The sequence below is a fragment of the Onychostoma macrolepis genome, chromosome 09 (assembly GCF_012432095.1).
Source record: "Onychostoma macrolepis isolate SWU-2019 chromosome 09, ASM1243209v1, whole genome shotgun sequence".
Lineage (NCBI taxonomy): Eukaryota > Metazoa > Chordata > Actinopteri > Cypriniformes > Cyprinidae > Onychostoma > Onychostoma macrolepis.
In genome coordinates, this window is record NC_081163.1 from 2,156,270 (window position 1) to 2,181,599 (window position 25,330).

At 34.1% G+C, this 25,330-nt stretch overlaps 1 protein-coding gene across 3 annotated transcripts in view; it reads left to right on the forward strand.

The window, feature by feature from the left end:
• Positions 1 to 440: 440 nt before the first annotated feature.
• Positions 441 to 25,330, forward strand: part of LOC131547581 (rho GTPase-activating protein 6) — a 36,338-nt gene continuing 11,448 nt past the window's right edge. Inside the window, exons 1-8 of one of the 3 annotated variants that reach the window (XM_058788252.1) lie at positions 441 to 1,129; positions 14,765 to 14,924; positions 15,052 to 15,120; positions 18,705 to 18,961; positions 19,767 to 19,962; positions 21,547 to 21,602; positions 22,948 to 23,098; positions 23,437 to 23,585. In XM_058788252.1, the coding sequence (XP_058644235.1) occupies positions 683 to 1,129; positions 14,765 to 14,924; positions 15,052 to 15,120; positions 18,705 to 18,961; positions 19,767 to 19,962; positions 21,547 to 21,602; positions 22,948 to 23,098; positions 23,437 to 23,585 (1,485 nt within the window). In that variant the 5' untranslated portion in view covers positions 441 to 682. Of the gene's footprint in view, positions 1,130 to 12,260; positions 12,351 to 13,789; positions 13,933 to 14,764; positions 14,925 to 15,051; positions 15,121 to 18,704; positions 18,962 to 19,766; positions 19,963 to 21,546; positions 21,603 to 22,947; positions 23,099 to 23,436; positions 23,586 to 25,330 lie in introns of those variants that run through there. The other 2 variants (XM_058788254.1, XM_058788253.1) reach the window with 2 other exon arrangements.

Genomic DNA, 25,330 nt, shown 5'->3' on the forward strand with positions numbered 1-25,330 from the left:
ACACACACACATATGTGTGTAAACCCGATACTATAGCCCCCCACACATAACAAATCCCAATTTAACCCCTGTGTTTAAGTGTATAGTGTGTCATTTGGGACGAAGTAGGAGTCGGTGCGCGTAATTTAGTCAGAAATGGCGTTGCATAGAAACGGCACTTAATTTAAATTAAGATAATTATTAACTAATAAAACAAAACTTAAATATATATATATTATATATATTTAAATAGGCTACTACACATATTTTACAAACATATTTGTTATATATAGAATAGGCCTATTTGGGCAAACTGGGCGAGACGCGCCAAAAGGCAATTTTATTATTCTTTTAGATTCCACTGAAAGTCATTATGTAATTAAAACCTATAACTAAAACGTCAATCAAAGAGAAGTGTCAAGGTTCGCCTCGGTTTCTCAGACACACTGAGGCAGGGCGGAGGAAGAGGGTGGGATCGTTCACAGAGATGTAGTTGAGAAACTTTACTGACGCGCTTTTTTGGCTTGAATAGTGGAAACGTCCCCGCTGACAAATACAGCAGAGATGGATAAGATAATGTAATTTGTTTTTAAAATACATTATCGCTGTCTTCATTGAAAGACAAGCATCAGCAGCTGTTCAGTCAGTCGCGTTCACATGGGGTTTGTGTTTGGGGCGTCAGTCTGTGTATCATATCGCAGGGATGTCCGCGCAAGGCTTGCTAAACAGCGTCTTCTCATGTTCCTCATCGGGCTCTAAAACCCTCGCAAAGAGGAAACTGCACCAGACTCGCAGCTTGGATTCTGCGCTGATCAGAAACTGCGCGACGCCTGGAGACGCCAGCGGTCATCGGCCATCCTGCTGGAGCTCGAGCTCCACAGCTGGATTTACTAACAGCCAAAGCGCTTCAGAAAGCCTCGCTGTGGACCCCAGACTCAAACCGCGTCTTTCTACGTCGAGTTTGTCCACATCTTCTGACGCTTCGTCGATCTCCAGTCTTCACTTTGACTACAGAAGCGGCAAACGCAGCGCGTCCAGGGATTTATCTCTACACCTCTCTGGTTCTAGCAACATCTTCTCACCGAGAAAGTGGCTTCAAAGAAAGTTGCCTCAGTCGGATGCTGTTTCGCACAATATCTGTAAATCTGAGGTAAGATTATAAAAAATCCAGTCTGCATTGAAGATTTCAAACTAAAATTAATGTTTTGTTGACATGGATGCTGTTTGGCGTCACTCTCTTGAACAGAGTTTGAAAAGAAGTTTGCAAATGTCAAAGCAAATGATAAATCACGAGGCTTGTCTGGTCAGGCCATCCAGGTTGTTCTGTCTTTTCTCGAGTATGAGTTTTTCACACATTGTTGATAAATGCACATAAACATCATGATTGATTAAATATGTATTGCTAAAGGAAGAGTGTTTTTCACGACTTTTAATCAACTGTATGCCTGTTGTAGTTCATTTTAAATTGCCATGTGGTGTGAAATTTAGTTTTCCAGGTATGCAAATGTTTAATATAGTCTTGTAATTAATATGAGCTCAAATGTAATCTTCACAGTAATTTTATTACAATTTAAAGAATGCATATGGGCAGTTTTAACCAAGCAGCTGTTTTATATCTTTAAACTTAAGTAGTATTGGATCTTCATTAACTGAGTCTTGGCAGTATATCATACATGATCAGATGCATAATCATGACAAAGCATGCATCCAAGTTTCAGCATTGAGATTGGCACTTTATGGTAATTTCTGGATCACTGTACGGTAAATTCTAAGTAAAAATAGTTGGAGTGACTAAATTGATGTTTAGTCATTTAACAAGTGTTTTGTCCCGAGGAACTTCACAATGAATTTATCCTGCAGGAGCCAGCACTACTTGCACTACTGCAATGCCAAGTTTCAAAAGTGTGCTTGCATTGAAGCTAGAGCTGAAATAAAATGAACGAATAGAGGAAAGCAAGAACAAAAACAATTTATGGAAAATTAAGAGAAAGTTTTTTTAAGGTTGTGACGATCTCAGCAAATCAAATGGAGGTGTGATGTTTGATCCACCACAGAACAACATAGACAGTGAAGGTTCTGGAAAGCGACTTTGTACATTGTTTTGATGGAACCAAGTGACACTGGCTTACTGACCATATAGAGGATGGGAAGAAATATAGACCTGTAGGAGTGCGCCATTCCAGTAACAGCCTGACGTCAAAGCCTTGAATTTAATGCAGTCGGCTGAAGATAACCAGTGGAGTGTGACCAAGAAGGCTGCGACATGGACTCTGTTTGGTTGATTGAAGATCAGACACGCAGAGAGTGTGGACAGGAGGATCTAGTGGTTCAGCTTGTCGAAGGCAGTAGACAGCTCTGGTAGGATGAAGACAGATGACTTAGCGTGACTCTTGCCAGCCTCAGGGTTTCTGCAACAGACAGCAGGGAAGTCTTCATGGAATGTCCGCTTTCCTCCACTGCAGAATCCAATACAGATATAAAATACTAACCCTAAAGACAACTGAAGATATTGAACTCATACAGTGGTTTAGCTGCTGATCCTGACTTTAATAAATGCATTATCCTCTAACCATTGAACTTCACACTAAATTCCACTGGAAAACATAGAAAAATGACAATAATTCAATGCAGTAAAGTGCACAATGGGATGAGGATAATAGCAGGCCCAAATGGATGTGCATTGTTGTCATTGTCATTGTCATCTTGCATTTGCGTGCTTTAATGACAAAATAATGTGCAATTCAGTGAATGGGACTTTCTGAAGTGCAACCTGTTGTCAAGATGTGTTAAATGTGCAGGATAAATTAAAGTGGCATTAATCTCACACATGTCTGAAGTGCCAGGAAATACCAAGGTGTTGTGAGAGTGCTTGTTTTTTTGAAGTAGCTTTGCAAAGGAATGTGAACTAATGAAATTGCAATATTAAAGCATCTATGATTAGAGACAAATCAACAAACACCTCTTTATAATTAATGCATGCTTTTTTTTTTATCAAACTGTGGCCATACTACAATATTGAGAAACCAAAACACCAAATTTGTAGATGTTTGTGTTGGCCAGCCCAAAGGGGAGCTCTCTTTGTAACAGTTACCTAACCTCTCAGGAATCTGGAGTTTATAAAGCTCCTCCTATAAAGCAGTTCAGCTGTGTCTTTTAGAGCACTGCTCTTTCTATTATTTGGCCAATGAAACTGACAGGCAGCAAAAGGCAGACTTTTAGTTTTTGCCACATTCAACACCAAATGCATGCATTTTTTTTAAACCACCTTTTTTACAGTCTTGATTGGTAGGTGGTTTGAAACCACATTGCAAAATGACAGTAAGTCCTAAATATTGGATTTGAAAAGCAATTAAGTCTGGAATCTGTAGGCAGTAAATTCAAATTTTATCTCATGTGCATCGCAATATATGCTTTGATTTATAAGCAGCCACAATGGCTCATGTGCACAGACAAAAAACATCTTAAAATAGTAGACTTGCAAGACACAACAGTATTACTTGTGTTTTTTTGCTTCCCTTTGGCCTCTTTGCCTGTTGCAGACAGTTTCAGACAATCTGTTTCAGTAACAAGCTTAACAATGTTTAGATCTCGAGGCAAAGTGCTCTGATATATCTCCCTAAAATACAGCCGCATTCAACTTTTATTGGGTTGCTTTTAAATAAATTCCCATTTTTGGTCAAATTGCATTTATCTGTGCTCTTGTGCAGTGCTTAAATTTAGACTTGGCTTAAAATATGAGCTGTTATGTTAAATGTTTTATTGATAAATAGATTTTTTTGGGGGGCATTTTCTGTTTCTGTAGAATAACGAAACAGGAAAAGATCAATGGAAACGGCATGTTCTTTCACTATTTTGGTGAATAACAGAACACTCATATTCATTGAAAATGAATGAGCTTTTTTTTAGTCAGTAAGCCCACATTGTTCTTTTATAGTCCCGTATACTTTGTGTCGCAAAAAGCTTGTCTGCAGTAAGTCTTTGTACTGCATGTGCTATAAGAAACCGTGTAAGAGCGGAGCGTAGTTCTTCAGCGAAGTGACATCTGGTTTACATGAAGTCTGCCTCAGCTTCTATTTCTCACAGCAGAGCAGCATGACCTGATCTTTGGCAGCGCTACCCATGCAAATAGTTCTTCCCACTGGAGACTGTCAACTGAGTACAACAGCACTTTGGGGTCTTTTTAAGGTCTTCTTTCATGTTCAACAGTTTTGTGAATCTTCAAGCTTGCAGTGGTCTTTACCACCGATAAAATGAACATGCACTTTTGAGTGCCAATGGAGAGTCTCTTGGGAATGTCTAAAATTAGGCAATATTCGAAGTCAACAAGTTCCTGGCTTTATTTTGCTATTTTTCCTCCTTGAATATCCCGTTTCCCTCAGAAATGCATCATTCTATGGAAGTCAGAGTGTTTTTGTTTTGACAGGTTGCCGTGATTCAACACTATTGAGTGTAGATAGCAAGATCTTTGCAGAATATGTGGTTCGTTCACAGACCAGTGAATGTAGGGCATGTTCATGAAGCCTGACTCACCTTAAGCTGTTTTCAGTTGGAGCAGAGCCAGCGTAAGAGACCGTGAGTGGTTCAGTGTTTTCGCTAAGATGGTTTAGATTATTGCATCTCCTCCAGACAAGTACAGTTGCAACATGCGATAAACATCTCCGATCCCCAAAGTCATGTATCTGATTTTCCAGAATGATGAGTGGAAAAAGCTAGTCCTGAGGTTGGACCTTTTTAAACTTGAATTTCTAGCTACATTAAAGCAATTGCAACATCAGTATCAGCATAACCTTTAACCTTTTTATATTCCAATCATCTCAGTGTATTGCTGCACACACACACACACACACGTATGTGCAGCACATGTTCATGTTCATACTGCAGATTTGTGGCCCTGTTTACACCTTGTGTTAAAGGAACAGTTCACCCAAAAATGAAAATGTGCTCGCTCTCAGACCATCCAAGATGTGGATGAGTTTGTTTCTTCATCAGATTTGGAGAAATGTAGCATTTAATCACTGTCTCAGCAATGGATGCTCTGCAGTGAATGGGTGCCGTCAGAATGAGAGTCCAAACAGCTGATAAAAACATCACAATAATCCACACCACTCCAGTCCATCAGTTAACATCTTGAAGACAAAAGGTGCATGTTTTAAGAAATAAATCCATCATTAAGACTTTGTTTTTTTTTAATTCAAACCATTGCTTCTGGCTGAAATAAGAGTCCATTATCCATAATAGCGCTTCCTCCAGTGAAAAAGTGTTCTGGTCTGAATCAGGAGAGAAATCAGCACATATCAAGCCAGAACAGTCCAGAACAGCTTTAAGCAAATAGGCCTTTGTGGGTGGATTTTGATGTGAGAGACAACAGGAGATGGACTTTTTCAGTGGAGGAAGCGTTATTATGGATTATGAACTTTTATGAAGCAACAGTTTGAAGTTAAAAACGTCTTGATGGATTTGTTTCTTACAAACACGCAGCTTTTGTCTTCTCAAGATGTTAACTGATGGACTGGAGTGGTGTGGATTATTGTGGTGTTTTTATCAGCTGTTTGGACTCTCATTCTGACGGCACCCATTCACTGCAGAGCATCCATTGCTGAGACACTGATGCAATGCTACATTTCTCCAAATCTGATGAAGAAACAAACTCATCTACATCTTGGATGGCCTGAGGGTGAGCACATTTTCAGTTTCTTTCTATTTTTAGGTGAACTATTCCATTAAAATGCTTTACCTACAGGGTCAAAGTTTGTCTGATTGAGATTCCTCTGCTGCTAGACTTCATAAATACACCTTTTTTTTTTTTTTTTTTCTTGATTGACGGACATTCAAAAATAGACAAGTTTTCTGATGAAATTAATAAATACATACTAATTGTATTTCATTTTTTTTATAGTAGATGTTTCTCAAATTCCTTTTAGAGGGTCTTTAATGCATAAAAGTGGCTTAATTTGTCCTCTAAAGATGCCTGTATGGTTTGAGAAAAACAGAGGTATGATTTGAAAAATGGATTTCTTTTTCTTATAAGAAATCCAACACTTTTCCTAAGCCAAATGGTCCATATAATGGCCACGCACATTATAATAATAATAATAATTTTTAAAAATCAAGATTGCGCAAATAAATGAATCGTGCAAATAGATGATTGCAGCATTCCATTTAGGTCTGCACGTTGCATCAAAGCGACACAACACATAAAGGTCGTGTCTGTTTTTGCTCGTTTGCAATGATGAATCAGATGCATTAGTCAGTAGGCCTATGGATGGTGACAACTGTTCCTATAATGAGTGCATGAGTCACAAATTTATGTTCTGTGTTTCACTTCTGCTCGTGGTTGCACATGATCGCATCTTTGCGACAACTTTTGCATAGACAAGCATCACTCACTTTTTTATTTTTGTTGTGTTTGTATGACACGCTATCTGAGTTTTTCCAGCTTCATGTATCAGTTAAATCCATTGTTAACAGCTTCAACAATGCTGTACGGCCAACAAAAGAAGTTTGTTTGAATCTTGAATTTTTCCAACACCAGCTTCATTTCGAGTCTGGTTGGAAAGAGTTGAAATAAGCGAGAGGAAGACGTGTTTCCGTTGTCAGGCAGCTACTGTATGACTTTCATGTGTTCTTCTGTGAGGGTGCGTCCTGACTGACTCAGTGATTAATGTAGTGATGTTGAAACCCAAAATGTGGTACTTCCTGTTTCTTTGTGCCAGTTGGGGGTTTGACACTGGGAACGAGATAAAGTGATATTTAATGCTCTTACATCATCAAAGCAATTAAATAGGATTGTTCAAGAGATTTCTGTGAACAGTTGAACTCTTCGTACCTTTGTAGCTTTTGTTAGTATTGTTTGATTAAAGAGTCAGACGAATTGGAGAACAAATTGGCTCGTTTCAGTTCATGAGTATGAATTTGAAGTGAATTGACCAAGTCCCATTGGATTTTCAACTTGGAATTTGATTGACAGAAAGTGGAATTTTAGTTACAAAAAATTTTAACATTTTAGTCCAACACAAATAAAATGTGCAAGAACAGATTAGAATGTCTTAGTTTCAAGGTTTTTACATTTTGTAAACGATTTTTAGAGAAATTAATACTTTTATTCAGCAGTGACACATTAAATGTGACAGTAAAGACATTTATAATGTTACAAAAGATTTCAATTCAAATAAATGCTGTTCTTTTGAACTTTCTGTTCATCTGTGAATCTTTACAAATAAAATGTATCACAGTTTCCACAAAAATATTGGGCAGCACAATTGTTTTCAACATTGATAATAATCAGAAATGTTTCTTGAGCAGCAAATCTGCATATTAGAATGATTTCTGAAGATCATGTGACACTGAAGACTGGAGTAATGATGCTGAAAATTCAGCTGCGCATCACAGAAATAAATTAAATTTTAACAGATATTCACATAGAAAACAACTATTCTAAATTGTAATAATATTTCACAATTTTAGTATATTTTTTACTTTTAAAAAAATTACTGACCCAAAATGTTTGGGTGGTATTTCCTTGGCAGGAATTTATTTGGAATTTTTAAGAAATTCTTAATTAATTTCTCAATGTTGTACTGTATAATCTGGATGGACAATGACATGTTACTTTTTTTTTTTTTTTGTATAGCACTTGTCGTAATGTACCTTTCATTCCAAAGCAAACAATAGTGCCTCACAAAGCATGTGTCCACTTGTTTTACTTTGTCATTCCGAAGAAAAAGACACATAGGAAGTGACACACCTAGAGGACTGAAAGTGACATTCTCGCATGAAATCACATAACAATGCTGTGAAGCTGTGAGAGATTTCATTTGACGTTTCCTAGCCATTGGTGGGATGGAAAGTCAAGAATGTTTCTGTTTCTATCAGACACAAACGAGTCAACAATTGGCATGCAATAATGTTGAGATCTCGATTTTTGTGGTTGCAGACTTTGGTTTCTTGGGAAATCTGAGTAGTTTGAAAGGTTGTTGAGATTTCTTCTGAAACTGTGAAAATACATGAGATTAACCAGGCGAAAAAGTCTCCATTTGAGCTCCATCTCACTGCTGTTGAGAAGAAACTGAGATTTTAAGGAGGTTTTTTTCTTTCCAATGGGAAGCTGACCCCAGTGATGCTTTGGCACAAGCGTAGCGTGAAGACGGCATTAAGTAAGAAAGCAGCACTGTTTGTTTTCCTTAAGAAATTCTTCAAAGAACCCCCTGAATCCCCAAGCTCTTATTTCCTATCAAAACGAAAGTGGCTAAACTGATCCAGAATGAGGAAAAACCACAGGAAAACTGAGTTTTCTCAAGTCTTGGCTGTCTGCATTTCAGTTGGTGTATTTTTAGATCAGCATTTATAGCCTATTTGTAGGACTGCGTGATTTGGGGACAAATCGAATTGTACATTTTTTCCGATAGATTGTGATTTAAAATCTGATTTAAAAAATAGTGATTATATACTGAATATCAATATGTGCATGAAATAATAATAATAAATCTTTCAATAAATCTTAATAAATCAGATAATTGCACTAAGCCATATCATGTTTTTGTTTTTGTTTTTAATTAATTGTCCAGCCCTTTGTATTTGTAAATAAATGTTGCACATTTTTTTGTATGTTTTGACAGAACTGATAGAACTGTACATGTTGACAGTATTTAGAAATCACACAGAACTGAGTGAAAACATTATAAAGTCAACATGTTAAATGTGTTAAATAAATGTAATGCTGTTAAACATTTAATTAATCTAATTTATTCAAAAATTAAATTCATAGTTTTCATTGCATTTCTGAGAGCCTCGAAGGATTTGTAAACATTTGTATGTAAATTTTTACATCCATAAAAGCATTTAGAAGCTGTTCATACGTTGATATAAATGTATGCATGTTAGAAGCACATGTTATGATTGAATACTTAAGAATACTAATGCGCTCGCGTTGGTGAAATCGTCGTGGAGAATAGACGTGTGGCGAGCAGCTGAGCCTGAAATTACCATCAGACACAAATGTGATGCTTATTTGATGATCCTCAAGTATCTCTTGTTAGACAGCTGTTCAGATGAAACTGTTGCTCACCTTTTATGCTGATGAGCGAGGCTTTCATTTCTGGTAAGTGTGCAGTTGTCGAGTGGCACTACAGCACCAAAGGATGAAGCGACTAGTGTTTGCACTTTTCTCTTAATATCTTTTAAATTATTTTTTTTAATATAATTTACTAAATAAGCCTCCTCATTGTTTTCATGGTTCTTACCTGTGCTATTGTATTTTGTGTTGTTGATGCCTTGGATGTTAATGACTGCAGTACAGTTCTTTGCCTTGTCTTGATATTTCTATTTTATTATAAAATGCTAGAAATGCTGCATTATGTATTTACTGCCGTTAAGAGTTTGAAATGTTTTTGTGTTTTTGAAAGACGTCTCTTCTGCGCACCAAGGCTGCACTTATTTGATCAAAAATACAGTAAAAATTGTGAAATATTTTTTACAATTTAAAATAGCAGTTTTCTATGTGAATATATTTCAAAATGTAATTTATTTCTGTGATCAAAGCTGAATTTTCAGCATCATTACTCCAGTCTTCAGTGCCACAGGATCCATATTCAGAAATCATTCTAATATGCTGATTTGCTGCTCAAGAAGCATTTCTGATTATTATGCTGCATAATTCATATTTTTGTGTATGTAATAAATGTGCAATTTTTCTCGGGATTTTTTTTTTTTATGATTTGAAAGTTCAAAAGAACAGAATTTATTTGAAATAAAAACCTTTTAACTTTCTGTGTTCCAAATGAACAGATTTACGTACACTGTACTGCACACTATGTAGGGACCATTTGAGTTGGAATGCAGCTTATGTGAATCCAGCCTTATTTCATTCGACATCTGTGCACAAGCGTTATCTTGTTCGCTGATATTTCTCTGGATTTCAGTGGGAGAGCTCGTCCGCTGTCTGGAAGAGCAGAGATTTTATGTTGGAGAATGATGAAGTGCAGGTGTTAGTGGGGTGTGTAGTGTAGTACTTAAGAAAGAATGCCATAATTTAATGTTCTGATGACATTTTTCATTCATATAACATGAGTCAGATGAAGTTTATCTGTGCAGATTTGACCACAATGGTGCAACAGCTCTAAATATCTATTGTATTTACTTTAACATTGTGTTCTATCCAGGCGTGGCATCAAGATATTTGTCGTTTTAAAGTCAACCTTTATAGGTTGCGCAATGTGAGGCCCGTATAGAAATGATTTGTTGAGTCTGGTATGGAAGGACTTGACTGGGTTGCACACAGATCTGATCACCTAGATCTGAACACAGAGCTAGACACCATCATCACCCGACGTCAGTGCCAGACCTCACTGATGCTCTTGGGAGTGAACGGGAGTGAATCCCTGCATCCATGATTCAACATCTGATGGAAAGTCTTTCCAAAAGCGTGGAAGCGGCTATATCTGCAGTGCTTTTTTGCCATGCATTTGAAATTAAGTGTTCAACAAATGTGCAACATGGTCACGCTAAAAAAAAGTAAAAAGAAATAAAAAACATGAGATGGGAGGAAAAATTTTGGTAACACTTTACTTAAAGCCTTTATGTATAATGCATTATAAATGTGGTAAATAATTATAACCCGAATGTATAATGCATATTGTAACAATGAATTGATAAGTGTTTTAATGCATAAACTGTGGTTACAATTATTCATGAGATTGTACAGTGTTATAAGGTGCATTACAAGGCATAATTAATTCATTAAAACTACTTTTATACTGCATTATACATAAAGGCTTTAAGTAAAGTGTTATCAATATTATTTCAATGCATTTGCTCTCTTTTCATCAGCAAAACCTTTCAGTTCGCATGCAAAACTTTTGTGATGGAAATATGAGTTAGGAGGTAAAACTATGCTTTTGCAAGGGAACGGAGATTTTCTTAGTGAGAGCGAACACAACGTTTTTTATAGTAAAACACAATACTTTTGCGAAAAATGCAACTGTTACGCAAGCAAATGCAAAGTTAGTTTTTCATGGCGACACAATACTTTTGCGAGAATGAACACAGTTTCTTAGTGCAACACAATACTTTTGTGAAAGCGAAAACAAAGTTCCTTTGCAGAACGCAATAATTTTCAATATTTTCAAGCAAACACAAAGTTTCTCGGGGGAACGCAATACTTTTGTGAAAGCACACAAATGTTTCGCAAACCAATGCAGAGTTTCTCATGGGAACGCAATACTTTTACAAGAAGGAACATAAAATTTATTAGTGGAATGCGAAATTTATTAGCGAAATGCAATACTTTTGCAAAAGAACACAAATTTTTTGCAAGCAAACACAAAGTTTCTCGGGGAAACGCAACACTTTTGCAGGAACACATGCAAAGTTTCTTAGCGGAACGCAGTACTTTTGCAAAAGCGAACACAAATTTTTTGCAAGTAAATGCAATGTTTCTTAGCAAAAAACGCAAATGTTTTGCAAGCAAATGCAAAGTTTCTTGAGGGAACGCAATACTTTTGCGAGAGAAAACAAGTGTTTTATGAGCGAATGGAAAATATCTTACCTTTGCAAGAGAAAGTAAAAGCAATTAATCCCCCCATCTCATTTTTTTCCATCACCATTAAGGGACTCCATTAGGTAATTTACCATGTATCCGTAGAAAAAAAAAAAAGAATGATCAAAAATATGTGATTATTATATTGATCTCATTTTGAGTGGATGCAGCTAATGTCTCATGCACATCAGTGTGTGATTTCATCTGCGTTATTATGCAAGCAGATGAGGAACTGCTGGTGTTTGGATTGCGTGTTGACCTTCTGCAGCTGGGAAGGAAATGCTCAGTGAATGTTTGACTTGTGCTGTTAGGCATGCATGTGGTCCTGTTATCCAAGTTTATGAGATTGGCTAGAGCGGAAAAGTGAAATAAAAAAAACTGCGGTCGCACATCACATAAGCTACACAATAACCCATAATAGGAGGTATTTACTTTATGATAAAAGTAGAGAGCTGCAGTAGAAGAGAAAATGATCAAAATTCAGTTTCCCACACAGAGAATCACATGACTTAAGACGTCGTATGGACTGCCGTTTTGTTTTGATTTTCATTTTTGGTGCTTGGTCATAATGAACCGTTGCATTGAAAAGAGCTTCTTCAAAAGAAATGCGTTCCAGGAAGAAAATAGCTGCATGAATAACTAATGTTTTCAAAGGAATAGATCATCCATGAATGTCATGAAGTTCACCTGTAATTGTTGGAAAGACCCTAGACATGGGTCAGTATTTGTCATTGTTGTTGGACTGTAAGCCTCTTTGGATCTGGACTCATATGACAGTTTCCACTTCAACATGGATCAAAGAAAGCATAATCTGGTCGAGGCTGGTTAATCAGAGGTCGTGAGTATCTGCCTGCACAGTCCGTTTCCTTCCTCACCGCTCATTAGGGCTGGACGATATAGATAAAAAAAGAAAAAAGAAAGAATGTGTGTGTGATTTCTAAATATGAGTGTGTTCCGGAAGCCACACGTTCTGCATGTACATTTATTTTTATTGGCATAGACATGCAAGCATATGATATTAATGTACTGACAACATCTAAAACATGAACAGCAAATGTTTAAACATCTATATTTAGGAATATTGAATTCATTGGTTAATTCTACTCTTATCTATGATCCACAGGAGTATGTTTTAAATCACATTTATTTAATGCTATTGACTAATTTACTTTATTTGAAATGAGAACATTTCATTCTATGCTGTACACTGTAAACCTGACTAAGTTGGCAAAGCTTAAAAAACATTTGAGGTCAACCGTAAGAAATTCAAAGCTGTAAGTAAGCAGAACTGGCAGATTTTTGTTAGCTGCTCTTAAATTGAAAAAACTCAATTGAAATTAAACTAACTCGTACATTTAACTTAACATTATCATGTAATTTCAACTAATTAAATGAGTAAATACTAAAATATTTTTAGTAGTGGAAATTTAACTAGCTAGTTCTGTTAAATCCTAACTTGCTAATTATTAACACAATGCTTATTATTTTTGTTATTATTTATTATTAGTACTATGATTGAATTAAAATGTTTAATGCAAGTAGTAAAACCTAGTAAACACTATAGTTAAAATAATAATTAAAATGCTAGTATTAATAATGGTTATTTTAATTATTTATTTAAATAATTGTTTAATAATTATAAGTATATAATAATTACTTTAAAATATTTCATTATTTTTAAATAATTACTAATTATTTCAAATGGTCATTATAGCTATAATTGAATTGCAAGTAGTAAAATATAGTAAATTTAAATTATATGCAAGTAATAAAATATAGTAAAAATTATAGTTAAAATAATCAAGGCATGTTTTCATAATGAAGAGGTTAATATTAATAAGCAGAGGTGATATTACCTGCCAGTATAGTCCTGCCAGATGGTTTTTATTACACAACACTGGTTGTTAATGATTTGTGAAAAACACTAATTTGTTGTCTTAAAGTGTCATCTGATCTAACTCCGTCTGAGACTCCTGGCTAAATTTACTTCAGTGATCATTCCCAGAAAGCCCTACAAGGCAAAGAGGAGTAAAAGCAAACTAACAAAACACGAGTGTCTGCCAGAGTCTGGGTTCGATTTCTCAAGTCCGAGGAGATCCGGGCGATCGGCAAACGTCTGCCAGAACGTCAGCGCAGGAATTCTCCAGTGCTTGTCACTGCATGTTCACAGAGACCTGGGCTTATTCTGAGGGAGTATAGAGACGCTGTGTGTGTATTTACTGTATCTGTCCAAACATCACAATATAAAGCCAGCAGAGCACAAGAGCAGGATTCCAGGAACTGAACTCCCATTCATTCTCCATTGAGAAACCTGACATGAGCTCAGAGGCTGCTGTAGAAAACAAAAGCCTAGGATTTCAGAAACCATGTTTGTTTACCAAATAAAAAACCTATCTACAATCCTTAAAGGAGATGCACCAGTGAGAAACATTCTCAACATACTTATACATGGAATGATTACATATTTCTTTGGAAAGAAGTCTCTTCTGCTTGCCAAGGCTGCATTTATTTTTATCAAAAAATGCAGTAAGAACATGATCCTTCAGAAATCATTCTAATATGCTGATTTGCTGCTCAAGAAACACTTCTGATTATTATCAATGTGGAAAATAGTTGTGCTGCTTCATATTTTTGTGGAAACCGTGATGCATTTTATTTTCCAGGATTCACAGATGAATAGAAAGTTCAAAAGAACAGCACTTATCTGAAATAGAAATCTTCTGTAACATTATAAATGTCTTTACTGTCACTTTTGATCAATTTATTGCATCAGTGCTAGATAAAAGTATTTTTTTATTCATACTTTCTTCAGACTTTTGAATTGTAGTGTGTCACGGTTTCCACAAAAATATTGTGCAGCACAACTGTTTTCAACATTGATAATAATCAGAAATGTTTCTTGAGCAAATCAGTATATTAGAATGATTTCTGAAGATCATGTGACACTGAAGACTGGAGTAAAGTGCTGATAATTCAGCTGTGCATCACAGAAATAAATTACATTTGAACAGATATTCACATAGAAAACAGCTATTTTAAATGTAAATAATATTACACATTTTTATTGTATTTTTGATTTTAAAAAATACAGCCTTGGTAAGCAGAAGAGACTTATTTAATAAAACATAAAAAAATCTTAATTATTCCAAACTTTTCACCAGCTGTGTATATTTGTATATATTGTAATATTTTGTTGATGCTGCTGGCTTAAAGCATGTCTCTTTCTGTGTTTCTGTGTTGCGTCCTTCATAGGGAGATTTCACCTGTAAGAAAACAGCCGGTCATAATTTCCACATGCAGTCGGTTTCCATTCAGAGTCTGTCGGAGCTGGAGAGAGTCCGGCTGCAGGAAGTCGCTCTGGTCAGACTGATGAAAGACTTCGATTTGGGTTGCCAGATCACCATCCCCAAAGGTACACAGAGACTCTCGCATTTCAACAAATAAGAGACGTCCTGAAGTGTCACTGGTTTGATTGTCTTCAAGTTTTGCAGTTATTTTCTGCTCTGTTTCTGATGTTTTGCATGCAATGTCTTTTCCAGATGGCCAGAAGCGGAAAAAGTCACTCAGGAGGAAGCTGGATTCTTTATCGAAGGAAAAGAGAGACAAAGGTATGCATTTGGTTTTTAGATATTTGTCATCATGCACATCTAGAAGTTAAAGCTGCAAGCTGACCACGAGAAATAATGGTCAGATCTGATTTCTTCGATTAGATGTGTCTGCTTTTGTATGATGAATTAAACATCTTAATGAGATATAGAAATACTTTAAGGGTATAAAAACTATTAAATATCTTTAATGGCATAACAAAAGTCCTAATTATCTTTTTTAAAGGTATTAAAATTGGGGCTAAAAGGAGCAATCATATTATGGTCTAATGTTATTAATAAACTTGAAAAGCAACGTTTAAAGTCAAAATCAATGAATACCGTGCATTTAGTCAAGTCACCTTTATTTATATAGCGCTTTATACAATACTGATTGTGCCGAAGTAGCTTTACAGTGTTAAACAGGAAAGTAGTTTTTATGCATAGTTTATTGTCTATTGTTTATTGTAACAGATTTTCATAATTTATCAACAGTGGATCATAACCAATGTTCACTTTGTTTTTATATTCTAACATGTTGTAGATGGTTGTTTAAAATTAAAATCCTGCATTATGCATATTTTTTTTTTTTTTACATTTCTTATTTTTATTGTTTAACACATTCAATATAGAGAAGTATCAGAGCAATAATCATGCCTTTCTTTAAACACATTATTATTATATCAACAACAATGTATTGATGTATTGGTATATAAACCAATTTCAGTATGCATATAGAATAAAACATGCAGGTCTTAAAAAAGGTCCTAATTTAATCTTAAAAACTCTGTTGATAAACTAAAACTAAAAAATAAATAAATAAATAAAAATGCTACTTGACATAAATGTTTACTGAAATAAAATAAAATATTTTAAAAAACTTAACCTTATTTTATTTCAGCTAGTTTCCAAGGCAACATTTTACATTTTCATTTATTTTGACTTGTTCTAAAATAACTAAAACTGAAAACGACATATAACAACAAAAATAATAAAAAATGACAAAAACACACATCAAAATTAATAAAAGTTTAAATGAAATGAACATGAATGCAGAAAAGACTAAACATAAAGTCTAATTCAAAACAAAAACTATAAAAGTATCTCATTAATGGAAAAATAACACTGTTAGCCATAGATGAATAAATCAATAGTTATTTGACCTATTTTAAGAAGATAAGAGTCCACTGTGTGAATAATAAACCATTTTACATTTACATTCATGCATTTAGCAGATGTTTAATCCAAAGTGAATTACAATAGAAGAGCATAATCGATTCCTCACATTATGTTTATTTATTAATTGAATGTTAAGTATTAAACGTGCCCCTTTTAGACTTGAACTCTATTCATTTATTAACTGCTTGTTTTCTTTAAAAAAAAAAACATAAACTTAACACTAGCTTCTCTAATGTTTTTGTATTCTGTTTTCTTTTTATTTATTATACAATTAAAAGCAAAAAAGGCCTCGAACACTAGCTTGCTTTATTCTTTTTCTATTCTATGTGTTTTCTTTTTATTTATTATGTAATTAAAAAAAAAAAAACTTGCTACTTGTCTGCTAAATGATTAAATGTAAATGTAAGTAAATATTATAAACAGATGTTCATTTATGCACTTCTCATTTGCTAACATGTTCCAAATATCATCTTGCGCTTCAGTGGAAGAACATCTGACCGTCTGAACAAAGAGTCACATGATCAATGACACTCATTTACTCTCGTTTGATTAGTCACATAGAAACAGTGCACAATCTGCTTTTACATTATATCTTCATGTTTAGATATAAAACATTTATTTATAGGTTTAAATGAAGAACCAAATATTGAGATGTTCACAGTGCTCTCATACTGTACGTCTGACCTCCTATAGCTCCTCTATGATATTAATATATAGTGCTTTGACCCAGAATGTGGCGTGACAGCTGAGATCCGCCTGAGCGACTGCGCAGTAATGTGTGCTGGAATGCAGACGCTCCCGCTGCGCTCCGACTGCCTCGAGAAATAACAACAACAATCTGAGACGCTCCGCGCTCGATCCCATTATTTGTGTTGCAGATCAGACCTCCGACGACTCGCACTGGACGCATTCCTTTCACGTTTACATTAAACAGCTTGTGTTTGAAGGTGTGAGATGTTCAGTGTGGATACAAAATCCACAATACAAAAATTTGTATATGCCATGTTTTATTACTTTATATATTAAGTAATATGAAATAAGCAGGAGTGTCTATGAGTGATATTGCTTAATGAATTTGGCAGGTTTATAAGCATCAAACATATCCATATCCTTTTATGTATGTACTGTATGCATGTATGTATGTATGTATGTATGTATGTATGTATATGTTTATTTAATTATTTATTTATTTATTTGTTTATTTATTATTTTTATTATTATTATTATTATTTTGTGTGTGTGTGTGTGTGTGTGTGTGTTGTTGTTGTTGTTGTTGTTGTTAAATTATTAAAATGTCAATTTAAAATCCCATGGGTAATTAATGTAAATATTTTAGTTCAAAGGCATTTGGCTGACGAAAAGTTTGGGAAAACCTTGATTAAAGAACCAGAACTAAATATTTGCAGTAAAAAGCACTGGAGAAATTGCATGAAAAGCAGGGTTATTGTAGTCTAAATAACTAAAACTAATAATTATTATCAACATCAGAGGACCTTGAACATCTGAATGTGTTATGTAATTATTGATATATTAAGATATACAAAACTGACAAAAAAAAAAAAAGTTTGGAAATCCTTGAATTACATCATAAAAATGTAAAATTAACATAAAAGGACTGTGGACATGCAAATGTGTTGCTAAATTATTATTTTTTAATATTACGATTTTATTTTATATTTTGTTTTGTTTTGTTAGTTAGGTTTTTTTTTTTTACATGAAATCCCCCTGGGATTTTAAATTAACCTTTCAAAAATGAGGCTAAATAAATGAACACATAAATGTGACCATGGACCACAAAACCAGTCATAAGGGTCAATTTTTTTAAATTGAGATCTATACGTCACCTGAAAGCTGAATAAATAACCATTGATGTATGGTTTGTTAGGATCGAACAATATTTGGCTGAGACACTGAGAAAATCTCCTTTAAAGTTGTCCAAATGAAGTTCTTAGCAATGCATAAGTTTTGATATATTTACGGTAGGAAATTTACAAAATATCTTCACAGAACATGATCTTTACTTAATATCCTAATGATTTTTGACATAAAAGAAAAATGGATAATTTTGACCCATACAATGTATTGTTGGCTATTGCTACAAATATACCTGTGCTGCTTATGACTGCTTTTGTGCTCCAGGGTCACATATAAATAAACATTAACAATTATTTTCTATTATTTTATTCAATTTTACTTTGCATTTATTTTGAAATAAAGCCAAAACAAAATATATATTTTATTAGTATTTATTTAATCGCATCTTTATTTTCTGCGTTGTTAAAACATTAGTAAACACGAGTAAAACATTAATAAATATTAACTTAAAACCCCAGGTTGACTTCATGTAAATATTTGAGTTTCAAAGGTATTTGGCCTTTGACAGAAAGTTAAGAGCAGCAGAAGTAAATATGCGTGTGTTTCTCTGTCAGAGTCGGATCCTCAGGCGTTCGGCGTGCCGCTCTCGCAGGTGATTGTGAACGACCGGCGTCACAAGCAGCTGCAGGAGGAGCAGGAGGAGCAGCGGAGTCCGGCGGACCGGGTCTCTTCACTCCTGCACCTGACGGGCCGCAGATCCACCAACAAGGAGCTTTCCAGCAGTAACTCGTCCCTCAGCTCGTCCTCCGAGACGCCCAACGAGGGCACCACACCCGGCACACCGGAGACGGCGCTGCGCTCGCGCAGACGGGTAGAGTAACGCTTCAAACCATACTGCTGCTTACAGCGAGGTCCTGTTTCTTAACTTTAGTTAATGCATAGCTAACAATTAGCAATGCATCTGTTACAGTATACAATTATAGTCTATATTTATATTATATAATTAATACTAACTATTCATCATTAGTTCATGTTAGCTCAAGTGCATATTGAAATGATCATTAATGAATAAATACTTTAGAAGTGTTTTTATTGTTAGTTCATGTTGACAAATGGAACCACACTGGAAAAAAAAAAAAAGTTGAGCAAACTTAAAAATTTAAGGCAACCAGCTTCAGCAGATTTTTGAGTTTGCTCAACATTTTTTTTTTTTTTTTAACAGTGCATTATCATATTTTTAAATATTTGATAACTGATATGCAGAAAAAAGGTTTTTGACACAATAATACATTTTTAATCAATAATAATCATTAAAACATTTTGGACATAATAATAAATTAATAATCATTATAATAATAATCATTAAAACTTTTTTTTTTGACACAATAATAAATTAATCATCATTAATAATAATCATTAAAACTTTTTTGACACAATGATAAATTACGAATCAATAATAATAATCATTAAAACATTTTTGACACAATAATAAATTAATAATAATAATCATTAAATCGTTTTTTTGACACAATAATAAATATATAATTATTACTTTGTATAATAATAAATGTATAATTATTATTATTTTTTGATAGAATAATAAGTTAATAATCAAACTGTATTTCTCAGCCATATATGCTGACAGAAGTGTCTATATCTGTGTTTGACCGCTGCAGGGCGGCATGTCCGTGGACTGCATCACTGATCTGGACGACAGTCACTCTCGTCTGCTGGAGGCTCTTCAGCTCTCCATGCCTGTGGAGTCTCACGGCGAGAAGAAGAAGACGAGCGACGCCAAGCTCAGCCTCAACCCCATCTACAGACAGGTGCCGCGCGTTCTGGACAGCTGCTGCCAACACCTGCAGAAGTATGGTCAGTGCCACCTAAACCCAAATGTGTTTTAAGCAGTGTTGGGCACGTTACTTTAAAAAAGTAATTAGTTATAGTTACTAGTTACTTCTCACAAATAGTAACTGAGACTCAGTTACATCATTATAAAAGTAACTAATTACTAGGGAAAGTAACTATTGCGTTACTTTAAAAAAAAAAATGTTCAAATATGTCAAATAACTTGGATGCCCCCAATATTAAATATGTTAAATAAAGGAAATGGACAATAAATAGAATATATTATTATAATGCATTGTACACTAATCTACACTATTTTAATGTTACTGTGTTACTGTGGGACAATGTGAGAGACGCCCATCAAATTCAATATATTATTGTAAATATTATCAACCCTCTATGGGCACCTTGGTAATAGAATTGCTATTGGCTAGTACATTTTTACCATTGGCTAGTTTACTCACCAGACTAATATTAATTATCTGATATACTATTTTATATCATATACAGTGTGTGTATATACATATATCTTATGTTTGTAAAATGGCACAGTTTTTTTTAAGTATCTGACACTTAGCATCAGTCAGTCAAGCATTATAATATGATATTATGATAATTTAGCATTGTATGATAGAACTTTAGTAATTAGAATAACCGTGTATGAATGCATATTTGTCATGTTGACTGAACTTAGGACTGGTGGTGGTGCTTAAGATATTGTTTGTCATTTAGTGTTTCTATAAATAATAGGCTAATGATAAGATAGCAAAACTACTACGAATTCTACTACTAATAACAATATAAAACGCACTAAGGATTAATGAGCTGCTGGGTTCATGAATATTAATCACGTTGTCTGCGTTCGCTTGAATTGATTTGCTGAAATCAAAACAGGGAGGATAATAGGTGAGCGCCAGCCAATGAGATTGTCGTTTGCGCATTAGCTCCGCCCACTACCAGAGAACCCGGCAGTTCTTAAAAGCTGAAGAATTCCAAAGGAACTCCGTTATTTTGACAGGAACATACAACAAAGAATATCGTTTACATGTAGCGCGTCACTTCTGCATGTCTCTTGCTCTGTCTCTTTCTTTGTCTTTGTGAGACAAAGCGACGGCGAGTCGTGCGCTTCACACTAGAGTTTATGGTACGTCAAATACAGCTACACTGCGCATCCATTCAGATGAACTGAAAAATAAAATTATAGTAATATTATAATAAATTATAGTAATGCCGCATTTTATTGTCAGTAACGGTAACGGCGTTGTAACGGGGGAAACAGTAATTCGTTTGATTACTCGTTACTGAAAAAAATAACGCCGTTAGTAAGGAGTTTTAAGGAGCCCCTAAAAATCAAGATTGTGGTCCTGAGGTCACATCTGTCAGTTTGAGGTCGTCTTTATGGTTGGATAAGCCCCGCCCAACTTCCTGTTTCAATAGAAAACATCAACACAGGAAAAAAAAAAAAAACTTTTCCGTTTCCATTTCATGGGGTCTTCAGAGTTCACAGTAACAGCCGGACTAGTTTGAGCGTAGTCTAAACACAGTTTTAAGACTGTTTCCATAGACGTTGACGTAACAGTGCTGGTTATTTGCTTTGCTGCTGTTAAGGTCTGCAGACGGTGGGCATTTTCCGGGTCGGGAGCTCCAAGAAAAGAGTTCGACAGGTGAGAGGAAAAGTTTTGTTTTAGAGACTATATGTTTATTTCAATTTTTTTTTTTAGTAAATGACAGTAAGGAAACCAGAATACATAAAAGCAAAATTATTTTGATAAATTAAATTAAATTAATATTTCAGTTATTATATCTCAGGAAAGGTAAATAAAATAAAGGCATTTTATTTTATTTTGTATATTTTTCTCATTATAAAATATTTCATCATCTAGATCATGCATTCCCAAACTCCTATTTTAACCCCAAACCCAAACTGTTTTATTTTATTTTATTTTATTTTATTTTATTTTATTTTATTTTATTTTATTTTATTTTATTTTATTTTATTTTATTTTATTTTATTTTATTTTATTTTATTTTATTTTATTTTATTTTATTTTATTTTATTTTATTTTTACCTAAAATATTTAAATAATAAATAAGTCCCTCAGAGTTAAAAAAGTTTAATAATTCAACAACACATTTGCATATTCACAGTTCTCTGGTTAATGGTCATGACAGCCAAACAGTACACGATAAAAAACAAATGAAATAATTAATCTTTTATTTTGATTTGTTTTATTATTTTAAAATTATTACAATTATTTTAATTTTGCTCTGACTTATTTTTGAACCTACAAACAAAAAAAATACAAACCTGTCAATTTATTAAGCAATATCATACAGTCACTCTTACTTGTTAGATAGTGTGTAATATGTAATATAATAAAACTTGACCAAATTTAGTATTGTGACATCCAGGTAAACAAATAAATTATTTCATCTTTTTTTTAGTAAGTATTGTAATTTGTTTTCATTTTTAGCTTTTTTAACCCCCAGCAGTTTCTTCACAAACCCATTTTGCTAAACTTTGCTCTACACTCTTAAAAATAAAGGTGCTTCACGATGCCATAGAAGAACCTTTTAGTCTAAATGGTTCCATAAAGAACCTGTAACATCTGAAGAACCTTGCTGTTGCACAAAAGGTCCTTTGTGGCCAAAAAAAAATAATTCTTCAGATTAAAAAAAGGTAAAGAAGGGATGGTTCTTTAAAGAACCTTTGACTGAATGGTTCTTTGTGGAACCAAAAATGGTTCTTCTGTGGCATCGCTGTGAAGAACCTTTTAAGCACCTTTATTTTTAAGAGTGTAGATAATGCTGTTGTGTACACAAACCTTTCAAGAGGGTTATTTTCAATGAATCTGGGTTCATTTGAATGATTTTTAAAAATCCTAATGCATTAATAATAGCAAATAACTGGAAAGGTTGTGCAACTTCATTGGTGGAAGAAGTATGTGAACCCTCTAAAGACCGATGTCAGTTCTCACAGTGTTGACGTGTGTTTGTTGTGTCATTCAGCTTCGTGAAGCCTTCGATCAGGGTGCCGATGTTGTTCTGGACCAGCGGCACAGTGTTCATGACGTGGCGGCGCTGCTCAAAGAGTTTCTGAGAGACATGCCTGATCCTCTGCTGACCAGGGAACTGTACTCCGCGTTTATCATCTGCGCATGTAAGCAAAACCATGCTGAGACAATCATGCTTAAAGGAATAGTTCAGCCAAAAATGAAAATATACTCACTCTCAGGCCATCCAAGTTGTGGATGATTTTGTTTCTTCATCAGATTTGGAGAAATGTAGCATTGGATGTCTCACCAATGGACGGCACCCATTCACTGCAGAGCATCCATTGCTGAGACACTGATGCAATGCTACATTTCTATAGATCTGATGAAGAAACATCTTGGATGACCTGAGGGTGAGTACATGTTTTTGGATGAACTATTCCTTTAATAAATGAACACTTTATTCTTCTTTATTCCACTCATCTTCTCTGTGGTGTTTGTGCAGCTCTAGATAAGGCGGATCAGCACACGGTCATACAGTTACTCATCTGTCTGCTTCCCGCCTGCAACAGCGACACCCTTCAGTGTTTACTTCACTTCCTGTCAGACGTAGCCAATCACGCGGAGGATTCACGGGACGCTGATGGGAACGAGGTGAGTTGTGTGGTTCATTTGTGATGATTTTTACAATTAAGCAAAATTGTGGCAATTTGAATGTATTTTATTTTTCATTTATATTTATTTGTATAAATTTAATTTAGACTTGTGTCATGACTCATCCGTATGAGAGTTTTGAGACCAAGATGATTTAGTAGAATATCTCAATTAAACTTCAAGAAAAAAGATAGTTAGGGGCCGTCAACTCAAAATACATTTTTGGAAATTTTTAGAGACTCGTGTTAAAAGTTGAACCACTTTCAAATTAAGCGCCATTTTTTGGTGTGCCATGCGTAAGATGATGCATAGGTCAAATATGTCCTTCTAGTGCATGTTTACATAGAAAAACAATAGAAAAGCAGCCTAGTTTAAAAACACTTTCTGTGTGAACGACCCCTTATTCAATGTAAAAACTGATTTTCCTAAGTAAATAAATAAAAAAGATTAATGGAGTGTGTTCTACTTCAAAATATTGTGTTTATCAATGTGTTATTTGCAGTTTCTTTGTAATTACTTGTGAAATTTACTAGCAATTTCTGAGTCAAAATATTTAAGTAAATATTTTCCCTCAGAAATCAAATAAAAAAGAAATAAAAGTTACAATGAAAGCAGAGAATAAAAATTATTAAAATGTTTTAAAAATTATTTAAAATTTACTAAAGGATATATAAATGTACATAAAATACAGGATATATAAAATACTATGACAGAGAAACTGCAAGGGGAATTTAATTTGAACAGTAATCCTCTGTTGTGCAGCTAAATGAAAGGAATTGTTACGTTTTCATTTGATTTACATTTTTAAAACATTAATTAAATTGGTAATGTTATATGCCTTCATTTAATTACAACTGATTTTGATAGTAAATATGTATTAAATCATAAATCCAGAAGAATCCAAACTGTCGACACAGACTTTCTGAAAAAATAAAACACTTCCCAGGGACCTATAATTGTAAAAAAATAAATAATAATAATTTTAATTAATTAATTAATTAATTTAATTTGTTAATATTTAAAGTTGATTTGATTTTGTTTGACATGCTTTTTTTATTATTAAAATTGAATTAAGTCTTTCAAATAGAATCAGAAAAAAATGAAGTGGAAAACAATGAATTTGATTAATGATTAAAATTATTTAAAAATATATTTAAAATATACATCAAATGCAGGATACATAAAATACAATGACAAAGAAACGGCAATTAACACACTGAATTAAACATGAAATTTTGAGAGAGAAAAACTGAAATTGTATTTTCTGGTAAAACATACTCAGAATCTTTTGAAAAATCATTTATTACAGCGTACAACAATTTTGGGGGGATTTCAATGAATCGATTATAAACTCTTTCATGCATATTCATATTTTATTTTTTTTGTAAAAAAAAAAAAGTACATAAAACATGTTGAGTCTTCTTGACTATACTTGACTGTTTGGAAATTATTTTCCTCACCCTTTTAAGCAAATACATAAATATATATGAGATAATGAGATAATGTCAAATGTTATCAAACAGTTAAATAAACACTGAAATATCATGTTTTAGCTGGTGTGTGTGTGTGTGTGTGTGTGTGTGTGTGTAAGAGGATGGGTGGACTGATGGACAGCAGATAACAGCTTGTTATTGCAGCAGGAATCAGACCACATGAAGCCGTGATCTCATAGTCAAGTCACCTTTATTTCTATAGCGCTTTATACAATACTGATTGTGTCAAAGCAGCTTTACAGAGTCAAACAG